At 34.7% G+C, this 21,742-nt stretch overlaps 1 protein-coding gene across 3 annotated transcripts in view; it reads left to right on the forward strand.

The window, feature by feature from the left end:
- The first annotated feature begins 5,318 nt into the window (after positions 1–5,318).
- The window catches only part of LOC129253831 (casein kinase II subunit alpha-like), a 29,730-nt gene continuing 13,306 nt past the window's right edge, over positions 5,319–21,742 (forward strand). For all 3 annotated transcript variants that reach the window (XR_008583740.2, XM_054892260.2, XM_054892259.2), the window contains exons 1-8: positions 5,319–5,483; positions 11,079–11,180; positions 13,211–13,261; positions 15,534–15,593; positions 16,618–16,701; positions 20,244–20,354; positions 20,777–20,979; positions 21,384–21,532. Coding sequence is in view for 2 of the 3 variants with exons in the window: in XM_054892260.2 (XP_054748235.1) it covers positions 5,334–5,483; positions 11,079–11,180; positions 13,211–13,261; positions 15,534–15,593; positions 16,618–16,701; positions 20,244–20,354; positions 20,777–20,979; positions 21,384–21,532 (910 nt within the window). In the remaining variant the exon portion in view is untranslated. The remainder of the gene's footprint in view (positions 5,484–11,078; positions 11,181–13,210; positions 13,262–15,533; positions 15,594–16,617; positions 16,702–20,243; positions 20,355–20,776; positions 20,980–21,383; positions 21,533–21,742) is intronic.

The raw sequence follows: 21,742 nt of genomic DNA on the forward strand, positions 1-21,742 counted from the left end.
ATTCCCATGTCTTTTTTCTTCAAATCCAAATGTATTGTGATATTTCATTTACATCATCATACAATCAATCATTCTACTTTATTTTGATATCAAACATGAGACAAACACTTCAAGAATTACTGAGCAAGACGAGTTTGAAATTTTAGTGTCAAAACCAGTTTGCGCAAAAAAATTGAACAAGATTGGTTTGTGATAAGAAGACTGCTTATTTGGCGATTGGCTCATGAGCATTTCTTTTGTATTCTTTAGTTTCTCTCACTGATCCCTGAAAAGAGAGTGGATTCAGATTCACACCCAAGTTTCTGCACAAAATGTTTCTGATATGCCCCAATATTTATTGTTTGTAATCCGCCATGCGTGAACAATATGCTAAGCCGTTGGTTCAAAATTCAAGATGAGATTCCACTCTTATCATAAGTATCAAATTATGGTAAAAACATAATTGTTAAATCTACATGTATCTTTGAAACAGATTTCCTTTTTGTGGGATGCACTGTATAGATAGACTGCAATACATGAACATGTAGAATTATTGACTGGGTGAATGCCAGGTGCCCTTATCAGTGTAATTAAAAAACCTGGCCTGTCAGCCTCTAAACTTGTCTGGTAGTCGCCAAGGAATGACACCATTCTCAAATTCACATCCGTGATAAAAGGATGATAAAAAGATGAATAGAATCACTACGAAGCAGTTAGTATTGATATGATAAAAGTCAGGTGATTCATTATGTGTATAATGTGATGTTACTACGTTGCATACATTGCACACTTTAACAAATAAATCTTTTGTTGGATTATCAATTAGCAAAATTCATATTTAAATTTTCAGTTTTATTTTGTACTGTATTATACAATTTCAAGGGATTTTATATAGGCCCTATTATTTCCCCTATATTTTTTGTTATGATGAAATTTGGATACTCAGAGGCAAAAATAATTGTAGATATCTCTTTTGAAATCCCATGATTGTTACAAACAATAAGATAATCTGCTTCGTGTAAGACGTAGGCCTACATGTCACACTTTTGTTCCTAAAAGAAAATTACATGGATGGGAAATATATTAAATCACATGTATATTTATTATTCAAAATAGATTGTTTATTATGATCTTTCAGATTGTCTCCCATTTGACAGATGTTGAATAATAATTGTACATTGTACTTTACCAATGCTCTGTAACTACACCTACATGTATTACCTGTACCAAATTTGATTTCTGTGAGAACAACACTTTTTACAGCCAATCGTACATGTAATGTACATGAACATACAGATTTGTGCACTGTTATTTATACAGTGTTGTGATTATGACCACCAGCATTCCCCATCCAAGAAAGAATGTTGAGATGACAAAGATGAAATTGTTTTGACAGTTCATTTCCTAGTTGAGCAATTGTATTCTAAACATCTACATGTATGTATGTGCATGATTGAATGAATGAATTTGTGTGAAATTATGCCTTATGGATTGCAGATATTTGTGTGTTGACCACATGGTGAATTGAATATTATCTGCTATCCAGCCAGTCATTGTTTAAAATATGTCCATATTTACTCAAAAAATTCACATAAGGAAAGTTGTACATAAATATGCATGTATGTCTCGTAGATGTTTTATCTCCTCTGTTTTGTAACCTGAATACATGTAGAGTATCTCATATTTACATTCAGTGTACATGTTTTGCTGAAGACTCTCAGTCAGACTTATTGTTCAATTGATTGTATCCTTTCTGTTAGTGTGCTTATGACTGTTCAGTTGTTGTCTTTATTCTCCAATATCTGCCCAACATGTAATGAATGGTACTGAGGCAAGTATCAGTGGTATTTGTAGCATTGTATTTGTAACAAGGGTCGACCAGCCATACTCACTGTCGCAGCTATGTGCATGCCTTCAATATTAATCATGGGTAGATGACTTAAAAGATCATATGGCTTATCTGAGTCAAAGCATACCCAAAGTCCAAGCAAAGATCTTACATATACATGTACATGTAGAAGCTAAAAGGCAATGAGACTCATTGTTGTGCATTTGATGTATACCGGTAATATACAGTGCGTCCCAGAAAAAATGAAACCGAGATTTAGCGATGATTTATCATAACTTAATCGCAAATACAATAGACAAATGACCTACCATTTTAAAGTTTAGAATCTCCTCTTTCATCTGAAATTACTTAGATTATTTCTCATTCACGCATGAGTGAGCAAAAACAATTTGAAAAGGGGATACCAAAAAGTCACTTGGCGGGCCGTATCTGGGTTTTAAAAAGAAAACCACATTTCTAAAAAGTTCAATATCTGCTCTTTTATTTGATACCTCAATTACAGAAAATGGTCAAGAAATAAAAAAGTTCTGGTTATTTGAAATAAGCCTTGAATTTCAATAATTTCATAAAATGAAGAGGTTTTACAGACTAGCGTTCAAACTCACTCGACACTCCGTTTTGTTGACGATCAGCCATGCATTAAGTCTTTTGTTAACGTGCGATAGCTTCTGTGGGAAACCGGTGAAAACACGTTTATTTAATGAAATTATGGAAATACAAGCATTGTTTCGAGGGATCATAACTTTTTTACTACTTGACCATTTTTTGTGATTTAGGTATCAAAGAAAAGTGAAGATATTGAACTTTTTAGTCATGTGATTTTCTCTTTGAAATTCAGATACCCCTCGCCAAATGAGTTTTTGGCATCCTTTCTTCGAATTGTTTTTGCTCAATCATGCGTGAATGAGGAATAATCTAAGTAATACCAGATGAAAGAGGAGATTCTAAGCTTTACATTGGTAGGTCATTTGTCCATTTTATCTATGATTAAGTTATGATAAATCATCGCTAAATCTCGGTTTCGTTTTTTCTGGGAAGCACTGTATGAAGACCTACATGTATGTGCCTGATGTATACATGTACATGTAGGCATTATTCCTTTATGTTTCCTATCTTGTGCTACATGTACATGTCATGTCAGACCACTCCAATTATTGTATGAAAAGGGGTTGTACATCACATGTACATGTAGATCAATCCTTGTGTGTTGATTTTTTGTATTGTTCTATCAATGGTAGTGTTTGTATACATAGGCCATATTGTAGGCCAATTTGTTTTCTTTTGGATTATCATATTTATATTTTTTTTCTATTAAAGACTTATGCCCTAATTCTTTTCTCGTTTAAAAGGATGATTTTTAAAGAATGTTTTCTTCAGTCTTTTTTTTTCCTTCAATGTTTATTTGTAGTCAATTGTATGTACATTGCACTCTTTAACTCCATGTATGAAAGATTTGACTACCCCCCCCCCAAAAAAAAAGAAAGAAGAAACGCCCTTGTGGTGTTCACTTCAGTATGGTGATCATAATGGTCCATCTCATTCTATCATTCTGCACAGTGCATACATTGTACCTTCCCAAAATAATTCTGTAAATATAAGGTAATATGAAATCAATTATTTTGTATAATTTCATGGGGTGATTTGCGATGCATCTCCCTTGAATACCTTCACAACTTCACAATATCATGGGACCTTGATACTGTTGTAAATATGTCAAATCAATGGTACTCTCTGAGTTCATGTTTAGTGCATATGCTCATCTCACCTGTCAGCTTTCCCCTTGTTTACCCGACCTTTAAGAAAGGGGTTAGTCTCTTGGAAACCCCCTCACTTGCAGCAGGCTGTGTCATTTGTTGTTTACTTGGAAGTAGAAGTGTTCCAAATGTACATGATCAATGTGATCAGTGTCTGAAAGTGGAGTAGGCTAGTAAGGCTACAGTAGGACTACATTATCTAGAGAGCTTATTTTTGCCCTGTTTGAGTACATGTACATGACAATCATAATTTCCCAGGTTTCTAAGCTCAGCAGCTACATGTATTTACTGGAGAGTTGAGAATTCCATTTCCATGATTTTAAAGATTTTTCTGAGGCCTGTTGTGCTCAGGAAAAACTACAATTAAACATGACTTGTTTTTCAACAATCAAAAGCACAAACTTTTTATTTGTGCTTGATTTTTTTTAAATTGTTATCAAACACTACACTTTCCGCAAGGAGCCCTGACCTTCCAAACCAAAGAAAGAAGAAAAAAAAGATGCAGGATTTTTGAATTGTGAGTTGAACAAATTGAGAGATTTTTATTGAAATCTAAAATTTCATTTAGAATTCTGAAATTGGGAGGGATTGATGCAACTTTACAATATGCAAGAGAAGTGCTCATCTATTCAATTTTTATGATAAAAAAGGGAAAACTTATCTTGAATTTGTTAAGTCGGTGCAGGAAGGGCAGTTAAGGGCGTTTCTGCACCGGCCAGGTGTGCGGAAGTGTGGTGCACCGGCACAACGAATTGTCTTCCATGCTGGTAAGTCCCACCCACCCCAGTACAAGTCACCTGAACCACCTTTAAACAAGGAATTCTATCCCCTTGATGAGTGTATGTTATAAGAGAAAGAGAAATACATTTACCAGGTTGGTGTCAGTGTTTCATTAAGCTTTTCGTATGTTAAGAGCGACTTTAAGAACAACTGGTGAACCTTTCTTATGCTCTAAATAATCACCAATGAACATTTAATGGTCAATATCATTTACCACAAGAAAGGATCGCCAGTCGTTCTTAAAGTCGCTCTTTAATATCTTACGATAAGCTTTATGAAACAGCCCCCTGGATGGATTTATTTTCCCCTTGCATTGTCAGTCAGATTGTAGCCAACTCATTTATGTGACATCATACACTTTACATACTATTCTCTACCTATTTTTACTATCCACCGTTGCCCTCACATCACATGTCATCCATACGTGTTGATGTATTTAGAAAATGATGTATATTTAGAGTTCACTGGATTTAACAGGCATGTTAAAGGAAAGCTATGCTTCCAGGGACCATCTTGTGAGTGATATTAAACTCTGCCAGCACTGGTAACTTCAGACTGTACCCGTGTCTTTGCACTGTACAAGCCTGTATGTATCATATACCCAGTTAACATTCTGGATGGACCAGAGGTCAATGATCAATTAACCAAGAGCCGTAAGCCCAGGCAAAACATGGCCCCATCTGATGATGCTCCCTGTCGACCCCCATCACTCTGTGATGCAGATTCCTCAGATATACTAGATGCAGGCACCCTACCAGTCGTTAAAACACATACAGAACAAGATACAGTCCTGCCTCCAGACTGGATATATGAATGTCTATTCGATTAAGAGTGAACAGTCTGTGTCCATGAGAGCCAACTCCTGCTCACTGTGACTTGTCTGTAGTAGTGTCATTTATCCTCTCCATGTACACATTGTGGGGGTGGAAGGGACCATGTCCTCTGCAATCAAGGGTTGCATCATTGCCTTAATGGCCGTTCTTTTCTTTTTCTTCCAATGCTGTTGCAGGCAACAGGATGACTATCAGATCGTCAGGAAGCTGGGAAGGGGGAAGTACAGTGAGGTCTTTGAGGCAGTTAATATCACCAGCAATGAAAAGTGTGTGATCAAAATCTTGAAGGTGAGTTGATCTTGATCTACATGAATTGTTTTTCGAAAGAAACTGGCATGACATTTCACATTGATAAATCTAAAATTGAATCGTAAATTTGGACGAGAGGTATGTAATTTGAGTAAGTTACATATTCACATAGAAACATACCCAGAAAGATTAAGGACTAAATGTGAAACATGTGCTCAAAGTTACAGTTGCTCATCTTGTAAAGAAAAAATGATTTTTTTTTTTTTAGTAATAGAAAGTAAAGTTTACTCTGACAGTTTATTCAATTATGCCATTTCTGTGGAATGTTTCTGAACTTGTATAATGATTAATGAATTCATTTTATTATTTATTTTTTTATTTATTTCTTTTGTATGAAATGAAATACATGTAGACTTACATGTATTTCAAATTTTGTAGATTGATAATAAGAGAGTATTTTATTGAATTACAGTAAATGTAAGTTGCAACGATGGTAATTCTACATGTTCAGGGTGAAATCAACACCCCCCCCCCACATTCAAATTAGATTTTGACAGTGGAATATTTTGATGGGGGTGTACATATACCTCATGAAACCACATAATGGGGGTCCAAGGAACTGATTACAAGATGTAAAATTGGGGAAACTTGGATCTATCGGGCAGCGCGAAAGACTCGGGTAATGCATATTGATGTGTGTATGGGCTGTGCACCTTGATAGAGAATGAATGCCTATTTTCCTTAGTGAGCCCTCTTTGTTTATTTGACTACAGTCCATCTCTCACTTTTGTATTGGATCACCAGTACATGTATATGCCACGGCGAGTGCCCTACTATTGCAAGGTGCTGTGGGTGCACATATAGGGCCACCAAGTAAGCTAGATTGTGTGAATGGTAAATTGCCAATTCATCCACTACAAACTCGTCCACTCACCACATGGTCTACCTTCATTTAGTCTAATGCCATTTCGTCCAACATTTCTTCTTTAACAACCATTTGGTCCAATCATTACTTCGTCTAATCACCAGTTTGTCTATTACCATTCGTCTAATATTGGTCTAATACCCATTTTATTTTCCTTCATTTTGCACAATTAACACTTTGGTTTAATTGGACCAAATGCAGACCTCCCAACATTTTCGCTTTTTTTATTCTTTTAGGATTTTCCGCTAATTGTCCATTATTTTCTGCAAAATAAGATTTTGAGCAATGTACATGTACATGCCTTTATCGAAAGAGGGCAGTAGACATATTCATTCAGCAGGTTACGGTTGTATAGCACGTATGCACACGCACGCCGTATGGCGAGTAATGAATTTCTAGCGTGTAGCAAGAGCACCGCTCTGGTGACCTCGTCGCTCACAGCCACTTTCAATTCGTTATAGATCTAGACCCCAATGTCTAGAACTATTTGCGAATTGATTTTATTAGTATATTGCTGCAAACTATTTTCATGGTAGCCCTAATCAAAATTAATATCTGAATGATTTGAATACTAGATTGTCACTAGATCGACATTTTTGCTTTACTCTTTTCACCTTTTTTCAATTTGGTTTTGTTTACTAGTTCAAGGTAAGGATATACATGAGAAACCTGCTTGTATAACAAACGCATATATTTTATGCAAGTGTATGCACCAGATTGAACCATTTGGGGGCCAAAATAAAAAAAAATGCCCTTACCGCTCTGCTCCCTCGTACAGTTGCAATTATTCTAGGATTTTTGTTGTTGAAATGTTGGGAGGTCTGCAAATGGTATATGGACTAAATGGCTATTGGACCAACTGGTTATTAGACGGAATGGCATTAGACTAAATGAAAGAAGACCATGTGGTGAGTGGACGAACTGATGGTAGACTAAATGATAGTAGACGAGTCGACAATTGAACGAATTGGCATTAGATGAATTGGAAATAAAAAAATAAATTTTTAACGTTGCACTACATGCTCGTTTGAACATGTAGTACTGAATGCCATATTCTGGTGAAGCAAACAGAAAAAAATATTTTTTTTAAATATTTAAACTAGTTTTGAATTTTGATGCGGCATTACGCCATGGAACACGTTTTGCCCAAATGACTGATGACCTTTCAAAGTATGCATTGGTTTTAGTTGTCTTTAAATAAGCACTTGCATGTACATGAAGTTGATTAAACATTGACTTTTGTGTCACAGTATTTACAATTCTAGCATTAATACTGATTTAAGATATACTGTATATCTTTATGAATACAATAGTTCAAGTACAGTATGTGCATTACAGGCAGATCTCATCTCCATACATGTATGTTTGTACATTCACCTCATTAGTACTGACAGGGTATATATATGATGGTAACGATTACTGTATGATGGCATATTTGAGAGGTTTTTGAAGTAGATACAAACACAAAGCACAGGTTCAGAGAGACATACAGTTGAAATGGAAAAGATACATGTATGTACAACTATGAGAGGTCCCAGTTCGGTTGGGGGTATTAGAAATCTTGCCTAAAATGCAGTCAGTATGAATGCTATCTGAATTTCATAAAGATATTCTGCCATATTGATAGGCCTGCAAACACTTCAAATGTTTAAATACATGTAGTTCACCAACAATTAAGAAGGGTAGTATTTCACTTCTCTGCCATTTCAGTTTTGTGTGAATGTTATTTGGGTGGTGCAACATTTGCTCTAGCAACAATTGCTCTGGGCTTTTTTTTCATTTAAAGATTTAGGGTTAAAGTTGCAATAGGGTTTTATGTTAGGGTAAGGGTTACATTTAAGTTTAGGTTCTAGTGAATCCAGGGTTGAAGTTAGTCATTACATTTGTGGAATTTACAGCGGAACAAATTGTCACCAGAGCAAATGTCATGGAGCCATTATTTGGATATATTATGCACTCACAGTGGGGTATTTCACTTTTCTGCTAAATTTCAATGTTGTGTGAAAACTGATGTCAGAACACACAAAAATCACAGACAATATAGCAGACTAAAAGTGCCATGTTCGTTATTTTTTCTTTCAATAGGAGGCTCTTTTGACAGTTTGGGGGCTTATTATATATAGTACATGGACTTAGATTAATTTTTATGTAAGCTTTGTGCTGATATTAAAAAAGATATTGAATATTGTAATCCTAAATTTACCAGGATATGAAAGTCCTACATGTAGTACTCCTTAATTCTTATTTTTAATATTGATTCAAGCTTGACTGAATTGTAAGATGAGATACAGATACATGTACCATGGGTGAATTGAATGGAAACTGGTCAGTGAGTCAAGGAAAACAATTTTCAGCCTTGCATTCATATGAAAAAGGGCTTTCAAGGTGACCAAGTCCAGTGACAAAGCAATCACTCATCTGAGGAATCGGGGGGGGGGGGAAGTTTATCTTAGCCATACTTACTAAAACTTGAAGAAAGGGAAAAAAAAGAAGATTTGTACCTGACTGAATAATGTATATTTGAGCCATGCATTATGATCAGAGGAGCGTGGAGTCGTGGATATGTATGTATAAGTTGTTTTTCACATTCTAGTTTAATAATGCAGGCCTTCACATTTTAAATTTGGTGGAGCTCCATAAATTGTACTCCTTACTTTTTCAAGTATCTCAATCAAGTTTCTTATAACCACTCTCCTGTGCTCTTTTGGGAGCTCAATTTAATAGAAATTGCTAAAATATCTGTTTTCCATAAAATTGGAATGAAATGCTGTACCTATTCATTATTTATGCAAAACACAAATAAATGACCACTATTGACAATTAAAGAAATATTTTTTATCTTTCTGTTTCTTTTATTTGAGTGTTTTTCGATAGACCATTTATTGACCCACATTCATTTGTACCCTCTAAATTTGTATTTTCCCCATTTTGAACGCGTCTGCGTTGGTGTGTAAAATGATTTGCAAAGTGCGTAGCTAGCTTTAGGACCCCAGATCGATGACCAGCTGGCATGCCCCGCCTCTCCGGCCGGTGAAGCTACGTTAGTGCTCAGTTTTGAGCTGGGCAGGGTTGAAATTCCCTTTTTTTTTTTCTCGAGAGCTATTTTGAGAAATTTGTGAGAGCCATTTTTCATTTTACGGTTTACCAGAGGGATTTTTAGTTTTCTAGAGCCATTCTTTTTTGCAGGAGCATGGCTTCGCATCACAGTTTGTCCTGCTTGTTTACAACTTCATTTAATGCTTAACATTGTTTATTTAATTACTATTCATTTTTATTGTTAAATGATGTTTTAATTTATTGTTAATTGTTCATTTAGATCTGTTTGTTTTGTCTTGTGCATTGACCTGGATGTTAGTTCTAACTTACAACTGTCCATCAAATTGAATTGGTTAAGGAAGGATGAAGTTTATCAAATTTGAATAGAATAGGTACTTTCAGTTTCAGTACCGTAATTCTTTTCATAATTTCAATTTCTGATTTAATATAAACTCACTTGAAAATGATTTTTTGAAAATATATAATGCATTGTACAGCTTCATAGCTAACATTAATGTAACGCGCCTGTAATTCAACATGTCAACTTATTTCATAATCTGTGCCAGGGTAGTAAAGTCAATATTCACCGCAAGACACACCAAACACATACACAGGCACTACACTCACCTAAAATCCTTGCTGAAAATTCAAATTTCACAATTGTTGCGGGATCTGCACCATATTTCAAGAGCATGCAGCGGCTTAGTTCAGATTTAAGAAGTGGGGTCTCCAAAAATGTGCTGAAAATAAAGAAATCTGTGGTTTTGTTCTGAGATTGCGACCTTTGCTTTTTCGCAAATATAGGATCTTATCTTCAAAATGGATATAAAAAAAACAATTCACAATTTTTTCTGTATCGAAGTTACGTTGATAACTGGTGCCACGCAGTGTTTTGAGAAATAGTACCCTTGGATTATCGTAGTTCAAAACTCGATATGCAATTTTATGTTACACGTCAGAAAGCGACGCTCTGCAGTTGTGCTGGTTGCGAAGAAAAAACCAAGAAGCGCTGGTTTTAGTGCTCTTGACTATGGCTTGACGAGTGCGGTAGGAGCGCATGTACGATCGCGTGCCTCAAAAATGAAGCCCTGTTAAAGTTGTAATTTCAAAATATACTATATAATATTATATAATATAATCAGCCCTTTTGAGAGTTTGGATTCTTTGGAGGATAGGCACTGATCAGAACTTGGAATTGCAGTTGTTGAAAATATTATATTTGTTCATTTTTATTACATTCATCTTTCCGCAATTGTGTAACCATTGGAGACATGCATGTAGTTTTCATGATGTTTGCAAATATACTTTCAATTTGAATTGCAATTGTTGAATTGACGTTGCTTTCTTCAAATTAAATAGATCATCATTGGATGCATTTATATAGATATACGTGTAATAATACATTACTTAAACTGATATAGCCTTTGTAAAACCTCAAGTATTTTCCACAGTGAAAATTAAAAAAAATGATGAATAGAGTTGTTTTTGTATCCCCCGTCCTGTGAGGTACTATCTACCCCTAAATTTTTTCAAGTCGCATCAGCTTGAGTGTCTCTCACACAGTCATTCTTGTATTTCCCTTGTGCAAGAGTGAAAGTTTACAATGCTATTTCACTCCTGTCCTCAAACGCTAATTGTTATTTTTGTTTCCTTTTTACCCCTTCATCTTTTAGCCTGTAAAAAAGAAGAAGATCAAGAGAGAAATCAAGATCCTGGAAAACCTAAGAGGAGGCCCTAACATCATAGCACTACAAGCCATTGTCAAAGATCCAGTGGTGAGTTTTGTCTGCTATGATATATCCCTTTAAGTGTTATGTCATGTGATCACTTATATTTTTGCCAGTGCTGTGTTACACTGTAGGTAACATGCCTGAAGGCAAGTTACAATGTCCGAAATGACGCCTGATCTTTGATTAATAGAAACGATTTCCTGTGAAGAATTATCGTACACAATGTTTAATCAGTGCAACATAAAGAAAAAGAAAGAAATGAAAATGAAATTCAAATAAAAGAAGAAAGCATAGTGATTTTTTTTGTATGAATATAGTTTGCAAACAAAAAGAAAGAAATAGCATAAATCATACATGTATGTTTTAAATGAATATCTAAACTTGAAGAAAAAAATATATTTGTTCACAATAAACCCATTTGATAAAAAGATAGATATATTTCCCATCCCATGTAATTGGTACCATTTGTTCATATAATTAATTGCAAGTCTTAACAGACTTTTGTATGTATACATGAATCTTTGCAACACAAAAGGAAGGATTTCTAAGCTTGACAGATTTATAGAGCAATATACACATAATACAATTTCATAGTGAAATGCAGAGAATGTACAGGAGTTGAGATCTTGATATTAAAACCCATACAATATAATACACGTGCATGTACAATAGACTTGTGTAGCACTGTATGCTAATTCTTTTCAGCAGAAAAATAAAGACTCTTACAAATGACAAATTAGAGCAATTTACATGTCTGTAGTTCTTAATTCAATTTTGTTAATACTGAGAATAAAATAAGCTGAGATCTTGTTTAATAGTAAAACTCATGTACAATAATAGGCATTATATTGTGTACTGACTACTGAAGATCTTATTCAGAATGCACAACCCAAGGCAAGCGTACTGTAACACTCCCTCTCTATCTCTCTTTCTCTCTCTCTGTCACGCATAAATAGTGCACCATGTAATGCAGTCTCTCCCATTCCTGCACACATACCCCCACACAGTGTACTACCGTTCACATTCCATACATGTCAGCTCAGACAATAAGTATTCCCTCAATATGAAATTGTGATATGTACAGCAGTGTGATAGGGAGTGAAATAAATGCACAGCGATTGAACTTCAAGCTAATTCTTTTTTAAACTCACAGCCGAGGGGGGGGGGGGGCGACTCGAATTATAAAATGATACCTTTGTGCCACACCAAAGTCGTTAATAGGGGGCTCTGGAACTAAATCTTGGTCTTAAAATGAGGGTCTCTGGAACTTCTCGTGGATAAACGATTGCTAAAAAATGCAATGCTCTGGAACTGACCACATTAAAAATTGGGGTTTCCAGAACTCATTATATCGTACAAGGTAGCGGCTATGGTAGCGCACTGGAACCACAATTTATAAATGGATTTCTATATTGGTGATGCTTTGGAATGGAAATTTAGGCAGAAAATGGGGGTCTCAATGTGGCACATACACATTTATACTAATTAGCCCCCCCCCCCTTGGCCTACAGCACTGTTGCTCTCTGTGGTTATTTTTTTTTCCTTCCACGTAAGACGGAATTCCCATTGAAGTAACTCTCAAGAAAATTCATACACACACATTGTAAATAATAATTACAAAAGGGTGGGACTCTTGACTGTTTAAAAAAATAAAAAAATCTTGTACAATTGTGAACTACTAGTATGTGTTATTTGTAATTTGAAAGGATTTTTGTTTGTGATCTATCAACAGTAGTAGGTTCTATTCAATAGATTGAAAATACTCTAGTTTGAAATTTGTTTTTATAGTTTTTGTATTCATCTGCAGCAATGTAGTTGCAAAAATAAAACCAAAGTAAACCAACTGTAAATTAGGATGACATGGCCATTTTTTTTTTCATTTAATTAATTTTTTTGGTTTAAGACAACATTTTTATATAAGGTTCATAACAGGCCTTAAATTAACCCACTTAAGGCCATAACTTGGTCAATAGTGGAGGTACATAATAGTCTGGTACTTACTGTATTACATTTAGTTTTGGTATAGAAAAATATAACTGAAGATTTCTATTTGTCCCCTATTTTCATTCACCCAGTCCCGGACGCCAGCTCTTATATTCGAGTATGTCAACAACACAGATTTCAAGGTAAGGATACCCGAACAACTCTTGAGAAAATTTCTGTTATTTTCCTTTTTTTTAAGTCTTATCAGCTACTTGCATGTTTCAGTTGATAAAACCAGTTTATTAAAAGTTATTATGAGTAGTGGTAGCATTAGTAATAATGGCATAAAACCAATTGAAAGTGGTTTCATTTTGTCTAAATTCATGGTAGTCAATTCGAGACATCGTTAGACATTCCACTCACATTAGAGAGTTACTTTTTAGTAAAATAAGTAATGTTGTCTGGAATTTCCCTCATAGAATGGGCACTGATCACATACAGATCAGTAAAAACAGAAATCTCATTGGTTCTTTCATATGAGAGTATCCCCGTACTATACTCGCTATGTATTTGCACGTTTTAGCCTTTTCTAAACTAATTTTGGTTAAAAATGTTACCTGTGCTGGTAATTAATGATCTAACATTATTTTCATTCTAGCTGACAAAGTTATACCAAACCACCACCTCTCCCAATATTAAATAGTATCATTAAAAGAAGAAATAGATTAGTAAAGTACAATTCTTGGTATTGATTTTCAAAGATGAAGTGACAAGTCAGCACCATATCTCGGAAATTCATACAACTTGCGATTATATTGCCAAGATGTTAGCCCACATACATGTACACATGTACGAGCACAAAAATGTTATTACACTGATATTGATAAAGAATTTTATTGCATTAAAAAGGGTCATGTAAGTCGGTGCAGGGCTCTTTACCCACGTATACACTATGTGCAAGATCGTTATCAGAGACAGGTGAAAATCAAGTCAAAATGGTGAATATGTTGAATATCGGGCATTTTAAGTAAACGCCTCAATTTTTTTTTAGATTAGTGGGTGCGCATAGATGTATATGGAACACCTTTGTTTATGCATTCTAAAACTGACAGGCAATGAATTTTCATAGGAAAAATCATATACATATGTTTTAATGAGATTTTTACTAAATGCTTTTTAAAGGTCAAGTCCATCCCAGAAAAATGTTGATTTTAATAAATGGAGAAAAATCAAGCCAGTATAATGCTGAAAATTTGATCAAAATCGGATGTAAAATAAGAAAGTTATGGCATTTTAAAGTTTCGCTTATTTTTCACAAAACGGTTATATGCACAACTTAGTGACATGAAAATGAGAGAGTCGATGATATCACTCTTCTCACTTGTCACTATTTCTTTTGTTTTTTATTGTCTGTATTATAAATTTTTTTACAGATTTGACAACAAGGGCCAACTTGACCGACCCATATTGTATTAAAATAATTTTAATTCCATATGTTCAGGGAGGAATTAATCTTTGTTTCACTTGACAAAGAGGTGAAAATTAGAATATTCAGGATTTCATTTAATAAAATACAAAAGAAATAGTGAGTGGATGATGCCATCAGTCTCCTCATTTGCATACCGGCAAGGATGTGCATATAACTGTTTTTTTTTTAATTAAGCGAAACTTTAAAATATCATAACTTTCTTATTTTACATCCGATTTTGATGAAATTTTCAGTGCTATGCTCGTTGGATTTTTTATTTCATCTTTTTATTCAAATCAACTTTTTGTTAGGGTGGACTTGTCCTTTAACTGTACCAACCGAATAAAACAAATTCATGGGTAAACATAGGCCCATTTCTAGGTTGACAGGTCCCCCTTCACACAACGATGACTCCATTAATAGTAGTGTTTTGCTACATATTTTCATTTACTTTGTTTCCCCTTTTATTTTTGTCAAGCGGAAATGAATGGAACTATATTATTAAGATTAGATCTTTTTCATGTTGTTTGCCCATAAACTCACTTGCACAGACAGGAGTTTCTAAATTTAGGTCCCTCATTTGCACCTCAGTAAAAACAATGGAACTATAATTAGAATGACATGTGAATGTTTTTTTTCCCCCTTCTCTGTGAAATATTTCAGGTCTCCCATTTTACCATCTATGACATTACAGATAATTAATACAGCGAGCGTGGATGTATACATGAATATTTAAGTGGAATTCGTAGTAGCACATCTCATTTCCTGACATGCTTTTGCTGATCAAGTTTGAGATTAGAAATAGGTTTTTTCTTGTGGGTAGGATCTGTGATTACTTTAACTCAAGAATTTCCATCATTATTCTGGAGCACAATGTATAAATTAAATATTTGACATATATGCAATACTTCAGGTATGTTCATACTTTAATAGTTTCGTGAGTGTAGATTATAGATTAAGAAATAATCCCCCTCCCCTCTCTTTCTCCATATGTTCCACCCATTCAGCAACTTTACCAAACGTTAAAAGACTATGAAATCAGGTACTACCTGTTTGAACTTCTAAAGGTAAGAAATTCTGTTTTTATGCTTTATGATCATTAGAATTTTAAAATCATGTCAATCTTGTTGGACAGTTTTACGATTAAGTGGATGGTTCCCCAAACTTATTGGGCCATATTCTCAAAAGTAGTTTCAATGTACCATGGTATAAAACCATTGACTATACAGATTTTTGTTCATAATCACACTTATTTGAGAAAAATCCAATTACAAATGCAAGCTTTTGGCACGGTGCATAATTGATGGGCAATAATACAAGAAATCTGCACAGTCCATGGTTTTTCACCATGGTACAAATGAAACCTCTTGAGAATATGAGCCAGTTGGTTCTTTCATAAATCTATATCATTGTTTTGTCAAAGTCAATGAAATAGCTTGAAATGTGTCTACGGAAAGGCAATATAAAAATTCAATATTTATTGTTCGAAATAGAAATCTGAGAATAGAAACATTCCGAAAATTAATTTTGCCCAATATTTCGCGAGCCCGGTGGCCATTGTGCAGCTCCATATCGACGAGGCTCTATCCCTTAAATGTTAAACGCCAAACAGGGTAGCAGCATCTCACATCATTTTATGTCTTTGGTCTGACATGGCCGGGGTTTGAACTCCCGACGTTTTTGTTGTGAGACGGACGCTCTACCCACTGAGCCAACTCACCGCTATTAAATATTAGAAAGTGCATCTTTCATGGTTGCTTTCAAGATTGAGGTTAAATCTTTTGTTCGAATACAAGTACCTGAATAATATTCTGATACTTATAAATCGGTTTTCATTGAGAGTAGATGTTGATCCTTTTGGAACTAAACTCCTGTAGGGAAAAACCCTTTTATGCAGAATGCACATGACATGTCTTTAAGAGCATCAATATAAACATAATTGGGTTTATAAGTTCTTAGCAACAACTGAAGTGAGCAAACTGGTTCTTATGTCTGCATATTTGAAGAGCATCGCACTTTGGAGGGAAATTCTATTAATTTTTTTTTTGCAATTCCAGATTTTAAAAGGTGATTTTCAATTTATGTTAACAGGCTTTAGATTACAGTCACAGTATGGGTATCATGCATCGTGATGTCAAACCACACAACGTCATGATAGATCATGAAAACAGACGGGTGAGTATCAGTGTAGAAGACATGTTTGAAGGGGTACTCAGGGCTGAAAATATTTATATCTAATTGAATAGAGTAAAATTCACCAAGCAAAATTTTGAAAATTTCATCAAAATCTGATAACAAATAGCAAAGTAATTAAATTTTAAAGTTTAGCAATATTCTTTGGAACACTCAAAACAGTTATATGCATGTTGTCTTGAACATTTATTAAGTGAGCTGATGATGTCACATCCCCACTTTCCTTTTCCTTATGTTATTAAAGGAAATCATAATTGTTTCATTTTTTCATACATTTAAGAATGATATGTCGCAGTTGTAATGAACTTAGTTGCAGCAATGAATATGTAATGCAATAGATCAGTTGTTATTTCAAATTATTAGTTTTTGAAGGAAAAAATATGAATAAACCCAACTTTGTATATTAAAATACCAAAGAACAAATGGGGGTATGACATCAGTTTACTCATTGAATATTCATGAAGACATGCCTAGAACTGTTTCAGCGGAATGATGCAAATTTTTGAAATGCCATAACTTTATTATTCCTTGTCCGATTTTAATCAAATTATCAGTGTTTTGTTTGTCTGATTTTTCTTTATCTGTTCGAATCATATTATTTTCTGCCGGGAGCACCCCTTTAATTTTTTCTAAAAAGATTATTTATGTGTTATGTTTTTTCTAAAATGATTATGTGTTATGAAGGGTTTAATGAGGGTGTTAAACTGTGCAGCTTTCTGTTCAATACTCCTACATTTTCTTTCACCTTTTGTCATTGACATATATTCCCATTTTTTCTCTTCCATTTGAAATTGATGAATTGTGTTTGAGCCTCTAGTTTGGGGTCAAATTTGGATTTAAGTTCAATTCCCACCTTCAATATTAGAATTAAATTTTGGAGTATGGTGTTTCAGTCATGAAGCACTATTCTATGCATTGCATCTGTGCCAATCACTCTCTTTTTATCTGTTCCTCCCACCACTAAAGATTGTAGCTGTCTACCCCCTCCTCCACCCTTCTCTCTCCCTCTCTTTTTCTTATCTCTTATCTGCCTTCTATGACTGATTCCCATCCCACTGCCTCCAACTAGTCTACAGGCATAGACCTTTGGTTTTCGCAATAGCATATCGCACGTTACAGAGTCTGAAGTATATGTAGTGAGACTACATTCACTACATGTATGTACTGTGGCTGCCTCAGGGAGAGTTTGGAGTTCACTCTAGACATGGTATAATTGTTTAAAGTGTCAAATTTGAGTCTGTGCTTGCAGACTATTCCCCCAACCATCTTTCTTTCTCTTTGTCCTCATCATTGAACCTTATGTTTTAATGATGCTGGAGTTGACTGGAATGGGATTGTGCTGACGTAAACATGTGCTTAGAATCCACACTTCAATACCTAGTTAGTGTTCACCTCCACTTAATTTTTTGTTGAAAGGTTATTATCAATAGTATCATGTGATAATTCAAGCAATTTTTGCAGGGAAATTGACACATTCGGAAGACAGTTGTAAACAAAGTATTTATCAAGAAAGATTCAGTGTTATTATTCCTCAAAACAGCCAGTTCCTTCCTTCTCCCCAACCAAAATTGATATGTCAGACAGCTGATTTTTCATGTGTAATCAGTATTGAAAAAATAGAGTGAAATCATTTGCTCGTATAGACGTATACTATGATTGCGCTTTTTAGTGTAAAAAAGTGTATGGTGTTACATGTAGACCCATTTGTATAATTAGTTAAACATTTTATAGTACTATAAATATTATTAAAGTTAAGTCACCAGTTTCCTCAAGTTTCCCTTCTGGCCAGTAATTCCAACACATATGCAATACCAATTTGAAAATGGTTGATTCCCTTTACATGTGTACATTCCAATATAGTGTAGAGCCAGCATACAAATCAGTACTATTCATTTGACCTTGCTATCAATACTCTATTTTTCATCCTCGGTTGTAAACTAAGCCCAGGTTTTTTTTTTCATATATATAAATTAATGCCTCACTTTTGACAGATGTTTTTGTTAGGAAGTAGATTTGTCTACCATGATTAACTACTTCATCATTCTAAATGACAGCTAACAGTTATAGTATGTGGGTGCATTTCAAAACTATATGAACAGTATATTTGGGTACAGAAAGTAATTTAACATTTCGGTCTTGAAAGTTGCTGTAATTCATTCTTGGTAATTTCAACTCTATTAAAGCTGTTTCTTCATGTCATAAAATGTGCATACATGAATGTTTGCAAGATGTGTACACATGCATGTACACCCCCATTCATCATTTTTTGGTATGTGAACAAATATGTTCTGATTTTTTTATGAAAGGTAAATGAATGTAGTTGCAGCAAACATTTATTTCATTCATGAGAAAGTCTTTAAAATTAAGATTAATTGTCACTCTCTTGTTATAGATCTAGATCTGATACACTAACATGAACTTATCTTTGTGACATCATGAAATCTTAGCTGAAAACTGACAACACTTATGATCACTTACACAGGAAATCATATGTGGGACAGTTTATTAATGTTACTTGGAGAAATAGCTGACTTTTGATGGAATGCCTTGTTATTTTTTTCTCATTTCTCAGCAATTACACATTTTCTTCCATGTAGCCATTCACATAATTTCTGTTCGAACTCATTTTGAGATCGTTACCAGAACTGGGGGTGTTTCACAAAGATTAAGTATGACTTAGAGTCGCACTTAAATGTCTAGTTGCGTGCGGGATAAAAGGCATGACCACATTAGTCAGATCATGCCAAGAGGACACAAACTTATGCATATTGATCAATAAGATTGCGCATTGCATATCATGTACGCGTCTGCATTTAAGTGCGACTCTTAAGTCATTTTTAATTCTTTGTGAAACACCCACCAGGAATTTATCGTTATGACCTAGTCCACCCAAGCAACATCATCAAGTTGATTTGAAAAATCAGATAAATATAAAACAAAATAAATCAAATCAATGGAAATGGCATTAAAATAGATTTGTAAAAAACGAAGTCTTTCCTTTTTTTAAAACAATTTTTTTTTAAATATCTTAAATATGATTCAATTTTGTTTATTTATTCATTTCATTTTGATTTCATTGAAGGGAAGGGTTGTCATTTTGTAGAGTAATTTCCCTTCTAAGTGTATCTGAAATAGAGATTTTAGATCAATTTACATAAATAAGAAGGTAATACATTCTATGATTGTGCCTAGATTATATTAAGCAATGATGTACATGTATGTTCTTCCCAAAGCATTATGCAGTTTCTAATTGTGTCAATTGACCAGGAAGCAGATGGATCGTACATAGCCAATTATGACTATTTCTGCATTATTGTTGAATATTTCACCTTTCCTTTCACTGCTGTTTATTTCGTGAGTGCTGGTGACTCATTTCTTGTCCAATTGACTTAGTACACAGTAAACGCACAAACAGAGGTTTAAAAAAAATTCTCGATAACACTAATACTTGGAAACTCACTTCTTACTTTTGAAGTAACCATTTAATGTTGAGAATGTATTCATATTTCTTTCTGTCCATTTAGCTACGTTTGATAGACTGGGGTTTAGCAGAATTCTACCATCCTGGCCAAGAGTACAATGTCAGAGTAGCATCAAGATATTTCAAAGGTCCAGAACTCCTAGTCGACTACCAGGTAACCTAAAAGGTTTACTCTCACTTTTTGGTTGGTCTAATTTTCAGATAGTCTGATCATCTGATACCACATGGGCTTAACCCAATTGGTCTACTATCATTTTGGCCAAATTTCAGTTTGGTCTAACACTAGACATAGTTTAATCCCTCGTTAGTCTATGCCTCGTTTAGTCTAATGCCCAGATGGTCTCGATTTCCACTTGGTCTTCTATTTGGTTCATGAACAAATAATCCAATCGTATGAAGTGATGTAGATATTAGACAAATTGGGTATAGCCTAACTGGAAATAATACAAAAATAAGGCAAAATGGACCACCTTGCACAAATGTTAGTATATTATTTTCACATGTTGGTGTTTAGGGCATTAATTGTAAAGAAAACCATCAACAACCATTGTCTCAATCTGTATTATTTCTCCTCAGCTGTACGACTACTCACTAGACATGTGGAGTCTGGGCTGTATGCTAGCGAGTATGATATTCCGCAAGGAACCTTTCTTCCACGGCCACGACAACTATGACCAACTTGTGAGGATTACCAAAGTCCTTGGCACAGACGAGCTCTATGAGTACCTGGACAAGTATCAGATTGAACTGGATCCGAGGTTCAATGATATCTTAGGAAGGTAATGATTACAACAATAAGTAGGGTTGTAACCAGGTTTGTTTCTATAGTTGAAATATTGCCCTATGTCTTGCCACGGGTATGCAGGGGTAAAATAAATTGGTTTCAGGGCTTTTTTTACAATAAAGAATACAAATTATAGTCTCTGGTATATCATCAGATGGCTAGGGAGGCCCATTTACGTGTAGATTGCCTTCTCTCCCTCTCTTGCTCTTGGCTAGATTTGACTTACTGTCTTTTTATCTAAGCATCAGATTTTAATTTAATTTGTTTCTGATTAAGTATTATTTTATTATAATATTTTCTTCCCCCCTTTTTCTTTGGGTTTTGGGGATAAGCAGGCTTAGGATCCACCTCGAAGGCATTATTCATATTACCCCCTTTATCTTTCATCCCAATCTACAGGCATTCACATAAACGATGGGAACGGTTTGTCCATAGTGAAAACCAGCATCTAGTCAGTCCAGAGGCTCTTGATTTCCTGGACAAATTATTACGTTATGACCACCAGGAGAGACACACTGCAAGGGAAGCCATGGAACACCCATACTTTTGTAAGGACAAGGATCATGTTCTCACATTTTCATTTTCATTTATATCGTTTTTGCATTTGAGCATAGCATTAGTATTTGAATAGGAACCCAACCCAAACAAAAGGTTTTTTCGAAAGAAAAAGAGAAAGCAGAGGAGCAAATAGGTGAAAGTTTGATTTGCATTCTGCAATTTAGCAAATATTTAAAAGCACAAAGAATTTCAGTATGAAA

This window comes from Lytechinus pictus, chromosome 2 (assembly GCF_037042905.1).
Source record: "Lytechinus pictus isolate F3 Inbred chromosome 2, Lp3.0, whole genome shotgun sequence".
Lineage (NCBI taxonomy): Eukaryota > Metazoa > Echinodermata > Echinoidea > Temnopleuroida > Toxopneustidae > Lytechinus > Lytechinus pictus.